The 24,238-nt window shown below is 43.5% G+C and overlaps 1 protein-coding gene across 2 annotated transcripts in view; it reads left to right on the top strand.

The window, feature by feature from the left end:
- The first annotated feature begins 1,550 nt into the window (after positions 1-1,550).
- Positions 1,551-24,238, top strand: part of POLR3A (RNA polymerase III subunit A) — a 42,397-nt gene continuing 19,709 nt past the window's right edge. For both annotated transcript variants that reach the window (XM_033130566.1, XM_033130567.1), the window contains exons 1-15: positions 1,551-1,733; positions 4,311-4,446; positions 4,710-4,847; positions 5,294-5,465; positions 5,736-5,890; positions 11,082-11,321; positions 11,445-11,607; positions 11,799-11,935; positions 13,042-13,145; positions 13,777-13,918; positions 16,025-16,165; positions 19,697-19,766; positions 20,187-20,314; positions 20,543-20,681; positions 21,997-22,161. In XM_033130566.1, coding sequence (XP_032986457.1) covers positions 1,690-1,733; positions 4,311-4,446; positions 4,710-4,847; positions 5,294-5,465; positions 5,736-5,890; positions 11,082-11,321; positions 11,445-11,607; positions 11,799-11,935; positions 13,042-13,145; positions 13,777-13,918; positions 16,025-16,165; positions 19,697-19,766; positions 20,187-20,314; positions 20,543-20,681; positions 21,997-22,161 — 2,074 coding nt within the window. In that variant the 5' untranslated portion in view covers positions 1,551-1,689. The remainder of the gene's footprint in view (positions 1,734-4,310; positions 4,447-4,709; positions 4,848-5,293; positions 5,466-5,735; positions 5,891-11,081; positions 11,322-11,444; positions 11,608-11,798; positions 11,936-13,041; positions 13,146-13,776; positions 13,919-16,024; positions 16,166-19,696; positions 19,767-20,186; positions 20,315-20,542; positions 20,682-21,996; positions 22,162-24,238) is intronic.

Here is a 24,238-nt window from a genome sequence, read left to right as displayed (position 1 = left end):
CAGCTAAAAAAAAACTGCAGAAACACTGTCAAAACGTTTATTTCAAGTATACAAAACTGACCGTTTTCATTTATTGCTAAGTATTACTTTTCTGATTGATTTCTGATTGATTCTCTGTTGATTTTCTGATTAAAAAAATTATCTTTTTCTGAAAAATCTTAGCCCGTACAAAAACCGAGTTTTTGATAAGTACTTGCTTCATTCAGAAATTTAGTTGTTCACGGTGAAACAGACATGTAAAGATAAAGAACAAAAGTGTGCATGTTCAAAGAGAGACATTAGTAAAGAACTTCCAAAAGATTAGTGTGGACCAAGAGACCAGGGTACAGGCTTTGAGGCCAGCTTTCCTATATTCCTCAGAACAATAAGAATAGTTAATATTCATTGAGTGATTGCTATGTGCCTGTTACATTCTGATTACTTTTACCTTCATTATGCCATTTAACCTTGCCACCAAATGTAAGAAATAGGGCACCTATTACTTCCCACCTTTAATAGATGAGGAAACTAAGACAATGAAATTAAATAACTTTCCCAAGTCACACAACTTTTAAGTGGTGATACCTAAACTGTGGAGGCACCGTGTGGTTCCAGAACCCTCGCCTTTAACCTCTAGTCACACATCAAATCTTGTTGGTATAGTATTGTCGACATTACTCCAAAGATACATTAAGTGATCGACTGCTGACATAGGTTAAGAAAATCTGATTTGCTTTGCTGTTCGTCTGTGACGTTATTGTTTTATTAGTCAGGATCCATGGAGTCTGAAAATGAGATAGCATCCCTTCTTAAAATTCAAAAGTATTGAACCACTGTATTGCGTTTTATTTAGAGTTTCTCACAAACAGTAAAGAAGTTTCAGGTTCTGTAGCGCTGAATCCTATGGTGGTGTAGTTTCCTTGCTAGTCTCGTGCACTAAAATGTCACACTAGGATCACTTCCCACAGGTTGTCACAGATAGTAGGCGAGCAACTTATTTCAATATACGAATCATCTTCACTTCCTAGTCTCCCCTCATCTTGTTTTCCCAGCTCACTACGGCTCACTTTGCACTGTAAACTGACAAGTTCAGCTTCTGTTTTTGTAATCAAGAATATGAATTTAAATCTTTTTCTTTTCAAAATAATTTTGTGAATTGGAAGAGCACGCACGGCTTTCTGCCCTTTTTATTTCTTCCATCCGTTGTCCAGATGGTGGCCCCTGTTCCTTGGGCAGTTTCATTTTAGCCTCCACCTTTCCTTAAACAAGTAGAGGCTCTTAATTAAAATGGTATTATTGTTGATAATAACGACTTTCCAGTTTATGCAATTTTGGGCTCTCTGGTTGTCTAAAAGTCCTGAGGCAATGGGTTGTATTTTCCCTGCAAGTGTCACATAACCTAGAGAAAAGGAGCTGAAATGGGATTTTGAAAATACAGCGCAAGAATTGCTGCAGTTTCAAAGAGGTGCCGCTAGATGGCAGTGTAGGGAGAACGCAAAACGCCGCGTGCCGGAAGCCTCTCTTGACAGATGCTCCGGCGAGTAGCGGAAGAGGAAGTGGCCACGTGAGGCGCTTTACGGTGGCCGAGAGGATGCCGCGGATGTGTTGGTGAGTCCAGAAGCAACTCTCCGAGAAGCAACCCTCCGAGGTGAGGGAGGCATTGGTGTCTCTAATCCAGCTCCCCGAGTCTCGAGGAGGGCAGCCGTCACCATGGTGAAGGAGCAGTTCCGGGAAACGGATGTGGCCAAGAAAATGTAAGCTGGAACAAGAAGGGTCAAAGGGCGGAAAAATTAAGGGCAGGGGCTCCGAGGTCAGGGGTCCCGGCTCTCCAGGCGTCAGAGGTGAGGGTCATTTGTAAGGGGTAGGCCAGGAAGCAGCGGGGGGTGCGGGCAAAGATCAGAAGTACCAGGATAGGTCACAGGACATTGACCAGTCGCTGTTTCAGCCCCTGCGGGACTGCAGGCTGGCATGGTCCCTGGGCTTGCGCGGAGAAGGCGGCATGTGGCGTGAGCCTTGGCGATGCGCACATCGTGGGCCGGAGCTCGAGTTCTCCCGAGGTCACACGATGATCCCTCCCTTTCTTCCCGTGAATTCTTCAACACTGCGGCGTGGGGAGCAGTCGGGGGCAGGGCCCGTCTAATTCTGGTTGTGCTGCGGAGCACAGGACGGGGAGGCAATCTGGCTGAAAAAGGATCGAGTTGCCAGCTAGAAAGTTGTTTCGTTGGCACATGGGTTAGCGGTCTCAGAAGTGACGCTGCCTTCTGCGCCTTCTCCGTCAGCACTTACGCATTAGGCGGTGGCCTCTCCTTACCTCTCCCAGTAGAAAAACGAATTTACTCGTTCTTGCAGTAGACATTTACTGAGGAAGGTACTGTGTGCTAGGCCCAGTGGTAAACCTTGGAAATGCGACATAAGGTTTTTCTGTCCTTATCGAGTTGGAGAAGATAGACCAGTCAGCGTTGGGCATGACAAGTGCAAGGACAAGGGTAGGCGTTCGGGGCTTCTGAGAGCACCAGGTGGGAAACAGGGTCAGGCAGGAAAAAGCAGACCAAACGGCCTTCTTCAAAGAGCGTGCTGGAGGGAAAAAGAAAAGGGGTGGGGGGTGAGAAGGAAGCAGAAGATTTGAACCTGCGTCCGGAGTGATCTTGTAGACGGTGAAGGATTTTAATTAAGCAGGGAGTTGTCCTGCTAAGACTTCTTCTTCTAAAAGATCTGTTTTGATTCTCAGAGGAACAAAGTAAGAGAAAAGGCTTGGAGGCCACTGCTGGGATCCAGGCCGGGGGTGATGGTAGTGTGCACTGGAGGGGTAGTCACTGGAGAGAAGTGGGTTTCAGGAGCTTCGGGTATAAAACTGGTCAGAGTGTGTACGAGAGACAGGAGGTTGGCACACAGAATTTCTTGCTTGGGCAGCTGGGCAGATGGAGACTATTCACTGGAGTGAGGAACTTGTGTCTCACCTGGATGGATCCTCCCAGGTGGTCGCCTTATACCCACCGGGACCGTCACACTCACCCCAGCCCCTGCCTGTATTCACATGTCATCTATTCTCACAAAGCGACCCTAGTGAGTCTGTTATGATGCCAGTTAGATCCTTGACACTTCAACCTAGAATCTAGCAGCTGTCCATTGCACTGGTATTTACGTTTCCTGGTATAAAGTACCCAAGCCCTGCCTGACCTGGCCCCTGCACACCTCACTGACTTCGTCTTGTACCATTAGCTTTCCGGGCTGTGGTATAGGTTTCGTTTGGTTCCTTGAAAATGCCAACCTCGTGCTTGCCCTGGGGCCCTTGCCCTCCTTGTGCTCTACGTCAAATAATCAACCTCCTGGTCATCTTATGACTGGCTACTAACTCAAAATTCAGCTCAAATGTCAGTTTTACCGAGTGACTTTCTGACCACACCACGTAAAGTAGGCTCCTCAGACTCTCTCTACCACTTCACACAATTTTCATTCTCTGCATTTATTCACTATCGTGTATCGATTTCTTTATTGTCTGTCTTTCCCACCCTGAGCTGTGAGCTCCATGTTTTCAGGAACCTTGTCTGTCTTATCTAATCTGTATTCTCAGCCCCTCAGAATGGTGCCTCGCACACAGCAAAGCCCCAATTTGGAGGGGGGAGGGAATGAGTGAAGGGACAGACTTGAGAGAGAGAGTATTGGGTTGTGTTTTAGATGTGTTGTGTTTGCGGTGCCTGTGGAATAGCCAAGTGTAGCTGCCAGAAGAGGTGTGTCTGTACAGTCTCCAGCTGAGTAGAAGTAGCGGGGAGTGGAAGATACAGATTAGACAGACAGCAGCATATACTTGAGTGACGCAATCACTCTGGAGGCAAATTCAGAATGAAAAGAAAAGAGGATGAGGGTTAGAACTCTAAGTAGGGAGAGATGCCAGTATTTAAGGGATGGCAGTAGAAGAAGCAACCACAAAAGAGACTTTAAGAACAACTAGAGTGAGGAAGAAAACTCAGAGTGTATGGTGTCACCAAAGCCATGATAAGAAAATCCTATTTCAAGATCGGGGTGAGGAGGGGGTTACCTGCTAGTGTGACAGCGTAAAAGTGAGAATGTTCTTACTGGACTTCACAGCATCACGTAGACCCGTGAGCACCATTTCATTTGATAGTGAGAGTGGAAATGATTCCAGCAGGATGACGGGATGCCTACCAAGGAAAAATAGGACAGGTTCGAATATATTTAATAATGGGGGAACATAGATATATTGCAGGCCTGTAGAGTTGGAACTGTATGGTTGGTTATGGTGGGTCACACGTGTAATTGCCATTTTTGGTAAGTGGGTTAGATGTAATTGCTCCTGTTTGTTTCCCTTCCAGAAGCCACATCTGTTTTGGAATGAAGTCACCAGAGGAGATGCGCCAGCAGGCGCACATCCAGGTTGTGAGTAAGAACCTGTACAGCCAGGACAACAACCACGCCCCCTTGCTGTATGGGGTACTTGACCATAGGATGGTAAGACCCCGCCCCTTCCCAGGTCCATGCGTTTGGACGTGCTGACGAAGCTGATGGCTTCTCAGATTGTAGAAGCAAGGGCTTTTTTCCATCTCCCTTATTCCCCTGCACATCTCAGGGACTTCGTCCTTCGATCAGTTGGATGTGAATACACTTTAGCTTCCCAGGTGATTCTGAGTCACCTGGCTCCCTGTGAGGAGTGACGGGTCCCACTTTCCTGTCTAGTGGTCTCCATGGATTATTGGGTGTGCTTTTATCCAAAGGGTACGAGTGAGAAGGACCGTCCTTGTGAAACCTGTGGGAAAAATTTGGCTGACTGTCTGGGCCACTACGGGTACATTGACTTGGAACTGCCATGTTTTCACGTGGGGTACTTCAGAGCAGTCATAGGCATCTTACAGGTAAGCGTGTGAGTGTTCATTTCCCAGGCATGACCTTAGGAGTTATCGATCAGGGACGCTGGAGTGAGCTTAGGAATTGTGAGTGGTGGGCAGTATGTCCAGGGAGAATTTTTATACTAAACACTTACTTCACCTTGCAATAAATTAATTTGCTTAAGGATTCTTTATTCCTTTATTTCCACTCAGTGGGTAGTAGATATACACTGTAAAAAAAATAATAATAATTCAAGCAACACAAAACAGCACAAAGAAAGTAAACGAAAGTTAATGAAAACGCTACTGTCCAGCTCCGATGGTGGCTAGCATTCCGGTGAACACGGGCTGCCTCTGTGTGCATCTTTGTGAAGACCTGTGGATGAGGTCACTTGGTTAAGTGACCTGGGCAAGGGGTAGGGATAGTAGCAGTTTCATTCTCTTGCCCTTTTATCTGTTTTAATTTTTAAAAGATGATCTGCAAAGCCTGCTGCCACATCATGCTGTCCCAGGAGGAAAAGAAGCAGTTTCTGGATTATCTAAAGAAGCCCGGCCTAACCTACCTCCAGAAGCGAGGACTGAAGAAGAAAATCTCTGATAAGTGCCGCAAGAAAAGCACCTGCCATCACTGTGGAGCCTTCAATGGTGAGCGGAGTGCGGGAAAGGCTTGGTGCATCCCTTTCTGTTCACTCGCTTCTGTTTAGCTTATTAATATTGTGCAGTGTTTCAGAGTCAACTTTTTTCTTGCAAATTTAGGCGTTAGAGCCTAGCACCTGATGCACTGTTAGGAAATGCACGTCTCACCTTTCATTGCTGTAGTAATTGCAGGCATTTCCTTAACCAGACTGCAACCTCGGGCCGGCCTAGCCAAGAACCTCGTTTCTTTAACCTTGCTAAATACATTAACTCTTACAGGTACTGTAAAGAAATGTGGATTACTAAAGATAATTCATGAGAAATACAAAACCAACAAAAAAGTGGTGGATCCTATAGTATCAAATTTCCTTCATTCTTTTGAAACCGCCATCGAGCATAACAAAGAAGTGGAGCCCCTCCTGGGAAGGGCACAGGTGAGCCTGAGTGCATGGCTGCCCTCGTCCTGCCTCCTCCGACTCCCCCCTAGGTGTCCTCTTTCTCTCTCTCTCTCTCTCTCTCTCTCTCTCTCTCTCTCTCTCTCTCTCTCTCATACACACACTCACACTCTGTCCCTCCCCCCTCTGACATATGCACCTTTTTCCAAAATGAGAAGCCCCATTAAGTTAGATCTCCAGGAATAAATATTTCATGTGACAAGGGTTTATCTAGCACTGAGTTTAATGTGGACTGGCCTTGTAACTAACAAAATTTTTAATTGTACAGGTAACATGTTACATCTTTATTGCAAAAGATTGTAAAATTATAGCTGTATAGAGCATAAATTGAGAGACGCTGTTTCTCCCTTGGATGATGAGACATAAGAAATTGTAGGCAATTCCCATTACTTTACTTTAGTTGGCACAAACTTCACCAATTTCATGAAGTGTCCTGTTTTGTCTCACTCTGAATTTGATTGGTACTTACAGTACTTACTTCACATAGTACATAGTTTAGAATTGACAGTATATACGAAATTGACAAGTTCATTGAGTGGCTAGTGAGTACCAAACTCTTATCAGACCAGGGAGGAGGCATCAGGAACTGCAAGACAGTCTGCTCCCAAGGTCCCACGGTCTAGATAGGTCAGTAGCCACTAATCTGTGAAGAGCTAATACCATAGGGCGGGATGCTGTCACATGAACGGCAAAGACAGTGAGTTCAGTGGGAAATCAGGAGGAGGACGTCACTTTGGGTGTGGTTCGGGAGGACTACGAAGAAAGGTGTGGTTTCATCTGGTCCCGAAACTTGGGTAAAGAGTCGAGGGCAGTGAGCTTGGCATGTCCCCGTGACAGTGCCTGGGCTCATCCCTGAGTGCGGCCTCTGTTTGAAAGACCGGTGAGTGCTGATAAAAGCACCTTGCATGTAGTGGCTGCTGGGACACACGAGCACTGTCTCAGGTCCTTTAGGTGGATTGCCTCATGTCTAATCCTCACAGCACCCTATGAGACAGCATTGTCTAAGACGTCACTGAGTGATGAGCAGGAATGGTAGCCAGCGCAGTTGGTGTGCAGGCCGGTGCTATGGAAAAGACCACTCAGGCTGTGGTGTAGAGGGCGTCCTGCTGTGGGGAGCATGGAGCCACTGAAGGTTCTGCACAGGGAGGCGATGTGATGAGTAAATGGTGACATTTTAGAAAAGCCTGACTGCTCACTAAAAGACATCATGACGAAAGTGAAAAGGCAGGCCCTGAACTGGGAAAAAATAGTCACAATGCATATATCTGACAAGGGACTCTTATATCCAGAATATCGGAAAGAGTTCTTACAAATCAGTAAGGAAAAACCCAATTTTTAAAAGTAGGACTAGACTTCTATTGGAACTTTACAAAAGGATATCTTCTAATGGCCAATAAATAAATGAAAAGTTGCTCGGAGTTGTTGGTCATCAGGGAATTGCTAATTAACCCCCACCCACTGCCAGAAAAATTAAAATGTAAAACTGAAAACCGGTGCTGGCAAAGATTTGAAGCAACTGGTACTCACGTACTGATGGTGGCAGTGTGGAATGGTACCACCATTCTGAACAGTCTGACAGTTTTTATAATGTTAAACCTTCACTTACCGTATGATCTAGCAGGCTACTCTTAGGCATATCCCCAAGAGAAATGAGTGCTTATGTCCACAAAATACTTGTTTAAGAATGTTCATTGCAGCTTTATTAGTAAAAGCCAAAACAGGAAATAGCTCAGATACCTGTCCACGGGAGGATAAACAAATTGTCATAGATCCACACGATGGAAGACTCTCCTGCAGAGAAAGCACTGAACTCCTGACACACAACCTGGCTGAATCTCAGAATCCTGCTGAGAGAAAGAAGCTTTGTACAAAAGAGTACATAGCTTATGATTCCATTTAGATCTAGTTCAAGTACAGGCTGGACTGATCTATGGTAATAGATGACAGGAGAGCTGTTTCCCCGGGGGTGAGAGCTTAGTACTGACTGGAAAAGGGGCGTCGGTACTTTTTGGAGAGGTGGGAATACTCTATGTCTTGATCTGAATCGTGACATATATGTATAGGTGTATACATGTAAAAAATTTCTTAAGATTTGTGTACTTTAGTATATATAAGTTATGCTTTGATTTAGAGGGAGAAAAAGGGTAGGGAGAACCGACCCTGAACCTGGGTAATGGTAGTGGAGCCAGAGTCATTGTATACAGTAAGAAGGGACAGGAACCAATGGCCAGCCACTGTAGGGTTGGGTGTGAGAGGCAGTGATCAGAGGTGAGCGAGTGCCCACGCGTGGGCATTAGGGGAATCGTAGTTCTCTTGGAAATGGGGGGGTGGGGGCAGCAGCAATTCATTCCAGTGGAGACGTCTTCAAGGAACTTGAATGAAGCGGCTGCAGGGGAAGTAAAGGTGGAGGTTAAGGTGAGGAAGTCGGTCCTGTCCTACAGCGTGAAAGTGGGGTGCTGTCCAGGCCAGTGCCACGTAGAAAGCTGGCAGAAGCCTGGCAGACGGCTCTGGTCAGTGAGCAGGAGGGTGCCCGGACTCGCTTGGGTGCAGCCTGGCTGGCAGCCTCCGCTGCACACATCTGCTGCTCTCAGACCAGGCGCCCTGCTTCCCCCGCACTGCCTGCTGGCTCTGTGCCCAGGCCTGTGGCCACTGTCCTGGCTTGCCAAGGGCCGCTTCTCGGACACTCGCCACAGCAGCAGGGCTTCTCCTCTAGGGCCCGGAAGGCATGTTGTGTGCAAACGCCTCCTAAATGACTTGGCTCAGGGGGTAACCCCCTCCCGTTTAAGAGTCACTTAAGTAGCACATGAAGCTGAGCTCTGGGGGTACTCTCCCACTGCCCCCACCCCACTTTACCCAGGTTGACACCCTAAAGGTGATTGGGGTACTGATTAAGAGCTTTGGCTTTGGGGTCAGACAAACCTGAGATTAGAGCCCAGCTCTGCCACTTATTCTGTGACCTTAGACACACGACCCAACCTGGACCTCAGTTTCCTCAGCTGTGAAACGGATTACAGGAGTGTCTGCTTTAGGGCTTCTGTGAGGGTTAAGAGATGAATTCCCAATCAGGTGCTTAGCACGGCGCCTGGCACGGAGCAAGTGCTTAGAGCGTGTTGCCCAATGGCAGTCTGTAGTTACCACTGCTGCTGACGTTTGTATGGTAACAATCATGAAAAATAAGATGAGGTTCCCTCCCACCTCTGCCGTGTGCTCAGACTCAGAGTGTCCCTTCAGCTTAATGAGGCCTCTGCCCCCGACCCTCCCTCACCAGAAACCCCATCCCTTAGCTGCTTCCCTTCAGCCTCCTCTGTTGTTTGGATCCCCTTTGAGATCTCAGCCTTCCCTCAACCGCGTGTCCATTTTCTGTGCCTCGTATAACACTTGTGCTCTGCTTTGTATTCTTGCTGGTTTCCACTTCACGTTTGGTCTATATAACAAGATCCGTTTTTCTGAGGTTCAGTTTGATGCCAGTCCTGGTGCTTGGAGCAGGTCCTCTGAGATCATCAGCCCGTCCTGGTTCATTCCATTTTCAGGAAGGTGGAACCTCATGCCTTTAGGGACAGCACAATATGATTGAGTGGAAGAGACCTGAGAGCAGTGGTGCTTGACCTTTTCTGAGTCACAAACCCTTGTAGGAAAACAGAACCTCCGGACTCTATCCCCAGAAGACTAATATGCATCCACTCCCAATTTTAATACAAATGTAGAGGTCGGTAGATCTGCAGACAAGAGTCCCTCTGTAGATGCCATCAGTGCTGTCCCCCCACCGGGTAGAAATGCCTTCCACAGTGCCCCTGGCCGACTGAGTGACAGGCTGCCCTGGGTGACATCCTTCCAGCCATGTTCCCTCACCACCACCTGAAGCAGCCCACACTCCAGAGCGCTACTTGTTAGGACGTCCGTTAGGATGTTCTGCCCTACAATCAGCCCTTCTTGCTGTCTTTCCATCGATCCCTGATTTCTGTTTCCTGCTGATAGCACAGTAAGTCCGCAGCTTCCCCCACTGCTTCTTGGGGCAGCTGCTCTTGCCAAGGAATGGTTTCCAGACTCTTACCATTACCATGGTACAGGGTCCTCGTCTAGTACTGACTGGTACTGCAGGTGACGTCTGGCCTTCGTCCCCTTTACCCCCTTTCTAGAATTCTATGAACAGTTAGATTTCCTCCCTAGCTGCTTCAGGTGGTAGTGAGGTCCCCATTGCTGGATGCAGGGAAGCTGAGGAAAGGACTTGTGCTCTGGGCAAGGACGTGGACTGGAAAACGTTCTTCTCCCTGACTTCCCTGCCATCTCCGGGATGGGACCACAGAAGCTTTCTCTTGCAGCAGTGTTCTAAGCGCAGTAGACGTTCAGACATGTCTTTCTTAACTTTGTTCTCCCTTTCAATAAGTTACGCATAGCAGATTCGGCTTTTAGCATATATTCTCAATCACAGTCTTTGATTCCAAGAAAATGAATAAGCAGCAGCAAGACAAAAGCTCACCATTCTTACCTTTAATCTTTGAATAGCTCAGATAATTTGCATAGTTCTTAAGAATAAGTTGTTGCAGCATAGCACCTCTATTACATAAAGTTAACACAAGGCCACTGTAAGTTCACTACACCAAATTTAAATGTAAAGACAGAAGCAAAATGATTATAATTACGCTCATCTAAAGACAGCACTTTTAAAACCTTCGTAAATTCTACTATTTTCTCTTTTCTGTATAGATGTCCATCTCCCAAATGAGGTTATATCGTACATACGCTTATTTCATTTACCAGTATTTGGTGAACATCTTCCATGGCAATAGCTCACTTCTGCAGTGTCTCTTTTCTTTAATGGCTTCATAGTTTTCCACGTATGGATATACCATGATTTTCTTTAACTAGTAAGCTGTCAGGTTGTTTCCAACTTCATTATTAAGAACAGCTTTAGTGAACATCCTTATAGCTGAGCCTTTGTGATAATTTCTAAAATTATACCCTTTGGAATAATCATGAGAAGTGGGATTATTGGCTTAAGTAATTGGAATAAAAGGTACGCAAATTTTTAGGGTCTTGCAACATAGCATGTTGACAGAAGTCCCTGCCATCACTTATTCTAAGTGGTGAATAGGCTGGAGAGCAAGGAGAAGTAAGCTTTTGCCCAAACTATGGAAAATTCATACATATCTCTTTTCTTTCCTTTCCATAGGAAAACTTGAATCCCTTAGTAGTCCTGAATTTATTTAAGCGAATCCCAGCTGCAGATGTCCCTCTACTTCTGATGAATCCAGAAGCTGGAAAGCCCTCCGATTTGATTCTCACTCGGCTTTTAGTGCCCCCTTTGTGTATCAGACCCTCCGTCGTGAGCGATCTGAAGTCTGGCACCAATGAAGATGATCTGACAATGAAACTGACAGAGATCATTTTCCTAAATGACGTCATTAAAAAGGTCAGTGCTTCCCATTCGCATTTCCAAGCCCTAAGATTTGGAGTATATCTCTATGCACACATTTGTTGTCAAAAAAGTCAAATTGACCGGGCTTGTTTCTGTTCGCGGTCTGCTCGCTGTTAGCACCGGATATCGGGAGCTAAGACCCAGATGATCATGGAAGACTGGGACTTCCTGCAGCTGCAGTGTGCCCTGTACATCAACAGCGAGCTCTCCGGCATCCCCCTCAACATGGCGCCCAAGAAATGGACCAGGGGTTTCGTCCAGCGCCTGAAGGGCAAACAGGGTATGCTGCCAACCAGATGTGCAAGAGACAGTCTCCTGCCTTTGTTTTTGTTTTTGTTTGTTCTTGTTGTTGTTAATGTACGTTCAGCTTATCTAGTTGAAGATCACAGGCTTTGTCTTTCTGCTTATATTACCCCCAAACAGCACACCTTGTGCCATGTCACCCCTTATGACATATTTTTATTTATGTAGGTCGATTTCGAGGCAATCTCTCAGGAAAGAGGGTGGATTTTTCTGGCAGAACAGTCATATCACCTGACCCCAACCTCCGGATTGATGAGGTAGCTGTTCCAGTTCATGTGGCCAAAATTCTCACGTTTCCTGAGAAGGTAAGTACCTTCAGCTGCTCAATTCTTGGTTTTGAATCCAGTCTTTTACATTATATTTTGAGATTCCAAACACAAGACAGTGGAAAATCCCCAGTAACTCCCCCAACCCACATTTTGGTGTGTGTGAATATGCGTGTCTTTCCAGTTTGTTTCATAAACATATCAGCACATATAATATGCTCAACATATGCTGTCACAGCTGTGTCTGGCTTTCTGTGTGTGTTTATACGTACATTAAATACACCGTTCTGCAACGTTTTTTCCAAGTAATATCATTTTTGACATCTTTCTTTGTTGGTTCATAGCTTATGTTTTAAAGGAACTAAATGATAAACACCACACCCAGTTAATTTTGTTGGAATGGATTTTTATTTTTAAAACCTTAGAATCACTGCGTCAAAGACTGAATATGTTAAGGCTATTGATGCATAACCAGAAAGGCTACAGCACTTTGTACTCAGTTCACACGCGTGATGATTATAAAATGGCGCTTACAACACTCTGTATCCTGAGCTGTACAGGCCTTTCCCAGGCGGGTAGTGATCAGCTTGGCCTTTGAGATTCCTAATTGATCCAGATCATAGATGTGGCTGATGAAGTGTGTGTAAAGTGTCTTCAGTGGAGTTACTAACGACCCCGAGTTTCCTTCTCTGAGGTGATGCTCCATGACACTATTGTCCGAAAGCTTGCAGGGCTCAGCGATGGAGACCAGCATCTGGGGCGCTGGTGGCCCAGCTTTTAAGCCTTAGAATGGAAGCTCATGGTAAATCATTGTAGCTGATGTTGCCACCTGTTCGTAGGACCACAGTCTGTGCTGGAAGGTCTCTACAGTTCAGTCCAGCCCACTTATTATACTGACGGGGATACAAAGCCCAGCAAAGGACTTGTAACCCAGCAAGTGAGTGACCCTGTCAGACTGGCTCCTGGGCTCCTGTGTGTCAGCCCGCTGTCGTTACACTCAGGATTCTCAGCAGCAGGGTGCTTGGGCTCTGCCTCCTTCTCCCAGACTCACCTAGGAAAGGAAAGAGTGACACCCAATTCATATAGCGTACGAGCTTACAGAAACCTAACAGTATCTCATTGTGTTTTTTATTGTGCTCGTGCAGGTAAACAAAGCAAACATTAATTTTTTGAGGAAACTGATTCAAAATGGCCCTGAAGTTCACCCAGGAGCCAATTTCATTCAGCAGAGACACACGCAGATGAAAAGGTAATATTTTCCCAGCCTAGATGGATGCAACTACCGTCTCATGACACCAAGTTCACCGTTGTCATACTTAGCCACAGAATACAGTCCAAAGTACAATTTTTGGGACATTTTAGCACGTGGAAAATACCTGTTTAAATTGCAGTGAGCCTCAGTAACGTCATTTGCTCTGTTTGACAATTGACTATACATGAAATACTAATTTGTTCCCTAGTATTATTGGATCTAGGCGGACAAAACATATCGGGATATGAAAATGGATCATTTTCTGTATCACCTGGGCTCTCTGGGGTTACTTCAATGTACTCATAACCCAGCAGATAGGCACTCATTTTGCCAACTTTGGCTTTTCTCAGCAAAATGAACTGACTGCCAGTGCCTTTTTATCTCGTGAGATACACATGAGATAGAAGCATATTGATAGGGACCTGTGGGAAACGCTGATTTATTACTCTATTTCTGTGATTCTAAGACTTACATTTTTCATATTTTAACATTTCTAAAATTGAGCTGTACCTTACCGTCAATTTGTCATAGTTGAATTGATTGCATGAAATATGATCATTTTAGAGATGAACAGGGAGAAACTTGGTGAGGGAACTTTGTTCTCACGTGTTTATTGTTGTATCTTAAGGTTTTTGAAATACGGAAACAGGGAAAAGATGGCTCACGAGCTCAAGTATGGGGACATCGTGGAGAGACACCTCATAGATGGCGACGTGGTGCTGTTCAATCGGCAGCCCTCGCTGCACAAATTGAGCATCATGGCGCATCTGGTGAGCAGGAGGGGTCTGGTTTCATTTTCTGTCGGGTGGAAACGCTGTGTATGCAATACTCAATTCCAGACTCCTAACATTAAAATTGCCAGTCTTCTCCAATTTTCATAACTTGATTTTCCTCTTCTCTCCCTTTTCAGTTTGAGTAACACTTTTAAATTTCAAGCTTCCCTTCAATGTTTTTAATATTTATAATGTAATACTAACACACAACAGTAAAACAGGAACTAATTGAAAATTAGTGTGAAAGTGACTAGCATGATTTCACTTATAAACAAAAATATATATATACATATACATGTGTGCACAAACTTATGTAAAATAGATGTGGCAGAAAATTGACTTTTGATTTAACTTAGCATATTAACTAAGGAACTAAAATGCTTAAAAGATTTTTCTTTGCAGTAGTCCTCCGACTAAGACCCTAAACCATATTTTTTTGGTGATTCAGTTTTGCAACAGCAGCAGTTCCTTTTTTTCTGGAGATTCCAAATGGAAATGAGATGCAACTTTAACTTGATAAATATTCATAAATTCTCCTATCTGCAAAGCCATTAAATCCATGAGCATTTGCAAACAGTGTTTAAACAGGATCTTAAACTAGTGTTTTTCTAGCTCCAGTTTTCAGTAGTTTATGAACACATTACATCAGTCTTTTTACCTACTGGTGGAAATACCAAAAAAGCAGTTTATGATTATGGAGTCTAGGGGGTGAACCAAAGCCTTTTCTGGAAACTTCTGCTTGGCTTTGGAGCACTGTTTAAACAGAAATGCTTTGTTTGAAAAAATTCAAATATACACAAAACCGGAAAGAATACTATAATGAACTTACATATTCCCATCCTCAATATTCGATAATTTTACAGATTTTGCCTCACTTGTTTTCTCTCTCCCTTTTTTCTTTGATAAACCCAGATGCCATGTCTTTTACCCCAGGTGTGTTCAGTTTACGTCTTTAATACAAGCATCACCACATGCCATTACTCAGCCTATTCTTTGGTATTGTACAGTATCCAGTCCAGACTCCCATTTCCCCAAGTGTCTCAAAAATCTTTTTGCAGCTAGTTTGTTGGAATCAAGATGCAAAGTCTACACATTACATTTAGTTGATACATGTCTTAGGTCTCTAGACCAGAACAGCCCTCCCTCCTTTTTTTAATTTCAACGTCCTTGTGGAAGAAACCAGCTCATTTGTCCTGAATGTCACATGTTCTCAGTTTGCCCGTACATGTATGATGTTTAGTGTTTCTTCGTTCTTCTTATTCCTGTAAACTGGAAATTAGTTCAGAAGGCATGATCAGATTCAGGTTCAGCTCTTTGGCCAGAAGTCATGGTTGGTGCTGGCCCCTTCCTCTTGCCTTATTTCAGGAGGCACATGTTATCTAGACGCCCCACCCTTAGTTATGCTAAAAAGATAGGGGTTCATCTGATACCTTCCTTGAGAGGTCCTTCATCAAACTTGTTTCTAATGGTTTCACCCATTTATGGTCCTTGCCTGTATTCTTTCATTGGGGCTGTACAATGGTGATTCTCTAGTTTTTAGTTCCTTTCACATTTAGTACATAGCATTCTTGTACTGAAAAACGAGGGCTATTTGCTTACCTAGAATTACAATTCATAAAGGAAAGGTAGCCGAAGTGCCTAATTGTTTTGCCTTCATTGTCAGTTTGGGAAGTGAGAAGTAGGTGCTCAGTTACTTTCAACTAGGTTGTTTTAGTTTGTTTATTTATTTATTTATTTGGGGGTTTTTTCAGTGTCATTATAAACTCAGTGGGTTTTTACGTAGGCAGTGTGTTTTAATCAGCTTCTGTCACTGATCTTTTTAATACCAAACTATGACATCCTGGGAGTCCTTTCATGTGGTTTCTGTGTCGGTGTTTGCCTCATAATATCAAAACAAGTTCACTACATTGGTTTGAGCTAATAAAGCTATTGAATGAGTCTACAAGTGACGTGTATCACTTGACAGAACATACTAAAAATTTATTTCTTTCATCTAAATTTTCTAGTTTTCCAGGAATCCATTTTTTAATGTTTCAAAACTAAGAAACTTTTGGATAAATGACTCAGCCCTCCTTTTGTTTTGTTTTGTTTTGTGTCCCACAGGCCAGGGTCAAACCCCACCGGACCTTCAGATTTAACGAGTGTGTGTGTACACCCTACAATGCAGATTTTGATGGTGATGAAATGAATCTTCATCTTCCTCAAACAGAAGAAGCTAAAGCAGAGGCCCTTGTTCTAATGGGGGTACGTAGAGTGGTGCGTCCCAGCTCACAGCTCTTTAAAAGGAGGGAGAAGGGAGCATCCCCTGTTGGAAAACTCTCTGTAGTATATCAGTGAGTCAGTAATAGGTGCTTATTGGGGCCGTGGGTATTTTCTGACCCATAATATGGGTTCCTGAGAAAAAATGGATACACAAGCACCAGTTATAAAGAGACAAGAGTGAGCAATACCTTGACTGTTGGGTATCATGAGAAAAGATGTTCTATATAAGTACATTTTCCAGTAGCTAAAGATTCTCTAAGCACCAGTACATTTCATTGAACATGCTGAGTGGAAACCTTTCCAAAACGTATTCCGTACTTCTTTGTCTTCTAACGTGCACACTAAGCAGTCCTTTTTGTAGTGACTCTTACCACCATTTTATTTTACAAATGGTTATGAAGTTCCCGTTAGATGCTAGAGGAGTTCGGGGATGAGCGAGGCATATGCCTTTCTTGAGGAGCTCACAGTTGGGCTCTGACGTTACACCGTGTGTACTGTTCCCTCCTGAACCATCTGTAGCCCAGTGGTGCACGGTGCCGGCTCTTTAGGGCACGTCCCTCCTAAATGTACTGGCCCCAAACTGTACAGGTTTTAGAGCTTAGGCCTTTTCTATTTTCCTGTGTTATAAAGTGATGTGTCTTGGTTGTAAGTGTTCCTGCTCCAAAAACACTTTACCATTTCTGATCTAATGCTTCTTGTCTGTTTTGGTTTGGGCTGTTTGCATTGATTCTACAGTTGCAAGCAAATGTGTTCGAGTCCCTGAGGAGTTTGGTGGGAATGGGGAGGAGGGGCCGCAGTCATGGCCCTTGCCTGGGTCCTGCATGACAGAGGTTGGCATCTTTTCTGATAAGTGAAGTGTTTAGCATGTGTTTTGTATACATGTTTTATCTTTTGGCAAATTTAATAATTCTAAGTGACTCATGTTCTAAAATAGACTGAGGTCTTCGACTTTTTAAAAACATTGATTCTTATTTATTGAAACGTTTTAGCATGATAATGGAAGTTACTTAAATAAGGTAAAGTTTCTACACATCACAGTTTTTCTTTATTCCCATTTCTTTAATCTGTTCTTCACGAATTTAGATGGTGGTTGTCATGGTTTTTACTAATAGCTTTTGTTTTTCTTATTTCTGCTTAACAGGTTATCAATACCCCATTTGTTTTAGAGCCTTCATAATTATTGATTAAAATGGCTTTGCAGTATTTCCCCAAGGTAGCACACCAGCATGCATCTAACCTATGTTGTTGAAAATTTAAGGTGTTTTTCTTGTTTTGCTTTGTGAACTAATTCTTCAAGGGCTGTCTTTGTGCATTTAGAATCTTCTTTTGAATTATTTCTTCAGACTTTTTGGCCTTTGAAAATGATTTGATTGATGCTTATTGAGCACTGCTGTGTGCCAAGCACTGCTCTAGGAACACAGCAGTGAATAAGGAAGTCAGATTCTTGCTTTCATCCCTACTTGAGAGGGGAGAGGTGGAGAATAAACAAATGTAAAATACATCAGGTGGCAATACGTGCTGGGAAGAAAAGACTCAAGCAGGGTAAGGAAGAAAGAGAAGGAAAATGGGTCCTGTTTTACATGAGGGTGGCTGGGCGGGCCACAGGCAAGGTAGCATGTGAGCCGAGTTCTGAAAGAAGTGGGAGAATGTGCAGTGGGACTTACAGTGCGAGAACAGTCCAGCTGGAGGAGTAGCAGGTGCAAAGACCCTGGGGTGCGGTCATACCTCCCTTAACAAGAACCTAGCCTGTCTTCTCCTACGCCTCACTGTCTGTAGCAGTTGTGATGAGTGCCGTGTTGGGTGTTGGTGGGCAGTGAGAGACGAGAAGATGGTTGATGAAGGATGGATAGCCACGAACGAGTTCTTGTTCTGCGCTCCTGTAGTGAGAGGGTGACTAGATGAGGACAGTCATTCTTCCAGACTCACACTCTCATTGGTCATAAGCTCTCCAGGGGAAATAATCAGAGTTGCAAAATTACTTGTAATAGTAAAGCACAGGCAATAGCCACCAATAAGAAATTGGTTAAATTAAATTATGTCACATCTCTACAGCAAAATTCTGTGTGGCCCATAAAATGGCATAATTGTACCCTTTTTGGCATGAAAGCTATTTATGATTTATTTTTTATTAAAAAGCAGGTTGTATGACATGACCCTATTTTGTTTGGTAATTAGATGCTTCTGTGTTTATAAAAATGTTTACAGCAAAAAGTTGGAAGGGTAATATACCCAAGTCTTAAAAACAGTAGGTCTTTTTGCTTGGCAGTTCTATGTGTTGGGGCCTTTGAGGTTCTATGTATTGGGGCTTTTTGAGGGGAATTTCAGCTGTCTATATTTTTAGATTTTTTTTATATAATGAATATATATTATTTTGGTAATTAAAAAGGTATTTAGAAAACCTTCTGATAATAACAGCTGTCAGTCTGCAGCCAACCAATTAGACTTTGCCACTGACTTTCTTATTAAGGATCCATTTTGTTAAACATTTCGTTGTGACAACATATTCCATTGGCTGAAAATGACAATAAAAACAGGCTCCAAGGATGTTGGGATGGAAGAATCCACAGTGACTGTCTGGACAAATCCCCTCAATGTCTTGTGAGAAACTTACCCCCTGTACTGGCTCAGCAGGCCTGTCTCAGTGGAGCAGGTTGGGTTTTAGCTTGACTGTGACCCAAATTGCTCAGGAGACTTTTCCAAAACATGCAGATCTCAGGTTCATCCACTCTGTTCTCACTCCCACACCACTTGCTGTGCCACCCCAGAGAGATTCTCTAAACCAGGTGTGAATAGATCGTTCTCCCTGCCCAGTTGGAGGCTCGCTACTCTGGGTCATGGTGCAGAAGCAGACAAAACCAAGCCTCTGTCTTGGACGGCCTTTCGTTCTGGCTGAGGAGGCCCAGAAAACCCACGAATGCACATGAGCACCTCCACTTCGAGATTTGAGCAGAAGCAGTCTGCTGCACAGAACCTTCTTTAAATTGACCCATGCAGTGAACAACTAGCATCCTTTTTTCCCATCACGTTACTCATTAAATTTTGGTTAAATCGTGTTGTTGAATTGTTTGTTGTTAGAACTTAATGTCTTAAAAAAAATTGAACACTTCTGCCATCATTGTGGAGAAGCGTTGAAATAATTCACTTCAGAGATAATAGTACTTCTCATTCATAGAAGTGAATTTTCTTGGGAGAAGTACATTTATTAATAACAATAGTCTTGCACGGTGGAGTTCTTTACAGGAATCCAAAATAGCTTCACTCCGTATTTTATTTTGGTGTTGGTAGGGACCTCTACGGTTGGTCTTGCTGGTTCTTTCTTTTTACCCTTGACAGATGACGGACCCACAAGTTAGTGACGTAGCTGGGATTAACACCCCTGACCTCTGCTTTTCAGCCTCATCTCTCTGCTACTCTCTTTTTATTTGTAAGAGTTCAAAATCTTTGCCGTGCACATGTTTGGTCTACATCGTGCTTCGAAGGATGGCTAACTTACCGTGTTTATTTTTCCTTCAGACTAAAGCAAATCTTGTCACCCCAAGGAATGGAGAACCACTGATTGCTGCTATTCAGGATTTCCTAACAGGTAGGTTTGTGAAATTCACTTGAAAGGAGACTGGAGCACAGTGATTCTCATTCACAGTGGTTTCATGTGAGGACTTGAGAAGCTATTTAATTGTCTGTGTTTGATTCTGTTGTTTGTTTACGAAGTTTAACTGTGAACCTACTTGAGATATCCAGTATTGGTTGATTATTCAATTGACTCAACAAGCATTTATTGAGTTCCTATCACAAACCAGACAGTTTTGTAAGCACTGGAGATACAGCAGTGAGTAAACCAAAGTCCCCTTAGTTGTGGAGTTTGGATTCTCGTTGGAAGAGAGAGCCCATAGAAACTGTACCGTTTTAGTCACTTTTTTAGTGATAGTACAGATTGATTTTCAAATTGAAATGTGATTTCCTCAGTTTCATTCCTTGCGTATGTGTTGTTTCTTAACATTCTTAGGGGCCTACCTCCTCACTTTTAAGGACACTTTCTTTGACCGCGCCAAGGCTTGCCAAATCATTGCTTCAATATTGGTTGGCAAGGATGAGAAAATTAAAGTTCGCCTCCCACCTCCTACAATATTAAAGGTTTGTGCAGGAGCTGTGTGTGTGTGTGTGTGTGTGTGTGTGTGCGTGCGCGTATGCACAGGTGTGTGTGTGCACAGGTGTACGTGTGTACACATGTGTGTCCTTGCACTTGTACCTGTGCTGGTGCTGGGTGTGGGTGTGATCGCCATACAGTCCTGCCCTATTTGTGTGAAGCGAGGTTGCCCCAGGCTTGGCCAGCTGATGCTCTGGCTTCCGTTCCTCCTCCAGCCTGTCACCCTGTGGACGGGAAAGCAGATCTTCAGTGTTATCCTCAGACCGAGTGCTGACAATCCAGTGAGGGCCAACCTCCGGACCAAGGGCAAGCAGTACTGTGGCAAAGGAGAAGACCTCTGTGTCAACGATTCCTGTGAGTGAGCGCGTCGGGATGGGGTAGGGGGCAAGAGGCGAGCGACCGATAACTAACCTTCTTCACCTAGTGAGCAATTCCGTGTTTCTCTAAGGCCTTAGTCTTAGGTAGGAAGTCCCTTCTTCAGGGAGACGTAGCTGATGTTTCTCCTCTCAGATGTGATTCTCCGTTTCTCTAAAAGGTAGAGATTCCGTAGACACGTGATCCATTTGTTAAAACATTCTACTCCAAATGTGTTTTGTCTTAAGTGACTAGTTTCTGTCCTTTAATGCAATTGCTTTCTTCCTGCCTTCTTTTGTTTTTCGGGGTATTTTCCCCCATCAACAAAAGTCTCATTATTTAAGACATACAATTTATGTTGTGTTCAAAAACTTGTTCGTTGACTAAGAGTATGACTAAAAAATATAACTAAAAAGTCTAATTTTTTTACCTGTCTCACTTGGTCAGTGGACTTTATGAGAACATGAAGATCAAGGGTAACAGAGTATTTGAATGCAAGCCTTCTTAGGCATCTAAACTAATCCAACCCAGGGTGTGGTCCACAGACCAATGCCATTCAGCCAGCATTTACTTTCTGGCATGCGCACCTTAGTTCATCCCAGACTGCTGGCGAGCAGATCCCTAACAGGCGACTTTGAGTAGCACTTTCAGAATGGGCTTTGCTAGCAAGGCCTTGTGACGGGAAGTGGATCTCCAGGACCCTGCACTGACAACTGAACTGCAGTCTCTCTGAAGGTCAAGGTTCCTGCTGTCTTGTAATGAACATTAAATGTTTTTGAAGAGCACTGGTTTTTCTCCGGTTTATAGCATTTCTTTGAAAACATACTCTCTGGTCCTTTAGATATTTTAAATTCTTGTTTTAGATCGTGTTTTGTTTCTTTTTAGAGGTGAATTTCATTTTGTTGTTGGTGCCACTGTTAGTTTTCAATTTCTTAGGTGAATAACATAGTGCTTTACACTTTGTTTATAAAGCCCTTTACTGTGCATGATTTCATTGATGCCCAAAATATTCCCACGATGTAAAGATGGCAGGTGCTTAACGCTGTCATCCACAGTTTACAGATGAAGAGAACGATGGCCAACTAGTACGTTTCAGAGTTAGGGCTATAAGGTAACTAACTGGGCCTTTGTACTTTTTAAAAATCCCCTAGATTTCTCTTCCCCGCCCTCAAAAATTTGTTTAAGGAAAATTTCTATTTGCTCTGCTTTAACTTTCAATGTGGGAATAAATTTTCTCAACTAAAATTTATTTTGGGATGAGGCAGAGTAATAAATAATTATTTGTTTAAATGCATAGTCATTGTTATCCTTCCAGACGTTACTATCCAGAACAGCGAGTTGATGAGTGGCAGCATGGACAAAGGAACGCTGGGATCAGGATCCAAGAACAATATTTTTTACATTTTGCTGCGAGACTGGGGGCAGAACGAAGCTGCCGATGCCATGTCACGGCTTGCCAGGCTGGCTCCTGTCTACCTCTGTGAGTATCTCAGCATCCTCATTTTATTGCTGTAGTTGTTGGAGTTTTAGGGGTTCCTTCTGCTATTGTTTTATACACCCCACTCCAAACAGATACGCAGAGAAAAGATTACTTATTCTAAGCTAAATCATTTATGCTTTTCTTTTTCTTTTTTTTTTTTTAATTTTTATTGGGAATATTGGGGAACAGTGTGTTTTTCCAGGGCCCATCAGCTCCAAGTCAAGTCCTTGTCCTTCAGTCCAGTTGAGGAGGGCGCAGCTCAGTGGCCCATGTGGGAATCGAACCAGCAACCTTGTTAAGAGCATGCGCTGTAACCAACTGAACCATCCAGCCACCCCCATTTATGCTTTTCTTAATGAAATTAACTCGATACTGACTAGTTTGTCTGAAGATTTGAATTTGCTTTTCACTGCTTGTCTCAAAATCTACAGTAGCTCCCTGTTGCCTACCAGATTGTGTTACATAACGGGCCCTTCGTGGGCTACTTCCAAGGTAGCTATGCAGTCACTGTAGCCCTCTAGGCCTTCCTTGATACAGCCTTACCAGGTTATTCAGTATCTCCCTACTATCCTTGCACTGTTCTGTTTCCTTTGTTTGCTCATGCTTTGGGCGTGCCATGGGTCAAGAGTTTCTTTGCATGCCTGAAAACATCTTTAGTCTGCTCTTACACTTGATTGATTCTTTGTCTGGGTATAGAATTCTAGACTGAAAATGATCAGAATTTTGAAGGTATTGTTCTACTCTATTCTAGCTTTCAGAGTTTCTGTTCATGTGTGTTTCCATTCTTATTCCCAAGTTTTTATATTTCCATTGTTTTATTCTGAAAGCTTTGAAAATCCTCTCTGTTTTTGGCATTCTGCAAGTCCACAGTGGTACATCTTTGGCATGGGTCTTTCATCATTCATTGTGCTGAGCATTCTGTAAACTCTCTTAATCTGCAAGTATGGGTCCTTAAGTTCTGGAAAGTTTCTTGTATTGCTTTTCTGATAATTTTCCCTCCTTTATTTTTTCTGTTCTTTCCTTTTTTGGAATTTCTGTTAATTGCCTACTAGAGCTCCTGGATTGATTCTCTCGTTTTATCTTTTTTTCCCTGTTGTCCACTTCTTTGTTTCTGGATTCACTTTATCTTTTAACATTTCTATTGATTTTAAACTATTTTTCACTATCATATATTTAATTTCCAAGCACTGTTCTTATTCTCAGGTAATTCTTTTTTTCTTTTGTGTTTTTCTTTTTTTTTGAGGCTTCCTGTTCTTGATCTCCAGATACATCTTCTCTGTCACTGAGAGAGTATTACTCACTTTTATTTGCTCCCTGAATTTTCTCTTTCCTTTTTAGTTTCTTTTTTCTGTGCATTTGTTGTCTTCTTTTTTTCATGGTGGTCCCTGGCTAGCTCATATTTTACGAGCAAGACACTCAAATACTGATTGGAAATAAAGTTGATTGGCTGATGGACCTCAGTTCCTTGACTGAAATGCAAGGCAGCTTTTTGATCAAGGAACCACCCAATGACCCTATCAGTAACGTTTTTCTCTGGGGAGGCTTGGAGTCTCTAGCGGTATCTTCCAATCTCTTCTTCCCAAGGATGGAGACCTGCCTACCAGACTTCTGGGAACTGGACAGGGAACAGGATTGTCTGCACCTAGTATCCCTCAATCCAGAGTCTCTCTACTTCCGTTTCTTGGGTAGTAAACTCATCTCCAGAAGGGTAAGAGCCTGGGGCCTGTTTCTTTCACAGACTTTATACCAGGTTTTCTTATTTCCAACACATACATCATCTCCAGCATCTACAGAACCTGGTGATCTAGTTTGTGCACCTTTCCGCTGGTCCTCATTCCCATAGACACTTTTAGGCATCTCTTTCCCCTCCCTACTTAGCCCGTCGCCTCTCATCTGCCCACTTTCTACATCAGTTAGGATCAGGATTATTGATGGTACATAGTTCCATGAAGGTGGAGTTTGCATTTGTTTCTTATTCTCTGTGTTTTGGAATGATGTCTGACAAGAGAAACTCGGGTTTGGGGGTGTAAGGCATAAAGGCCCCTGTGATGATGGCTTAGAACCAGGCAAGTCAGAC

This window comes from Rhinolophus ferrumequinum, chromosome 16 (assembly GCF_004115265.2).
Source record: "Rhinolophus ferrumequinum isolate MPI-CBG mRhiFer1 chromosome 16, mRhiFer1_v1.p, whole genome shotgun sequence".
Classification (NCBI taxonomy): Eukaryota; Metazoa; Chordata; class Mammalia; order Chiroptera; family Rhinolophidae; genus Rhinolophus; species Rhinolophus ferrumequinum.
Note: the sequence above shows the minus strand (reverse complement) of the source record. Positions and strands in the feature narration are given on the sequence as shown.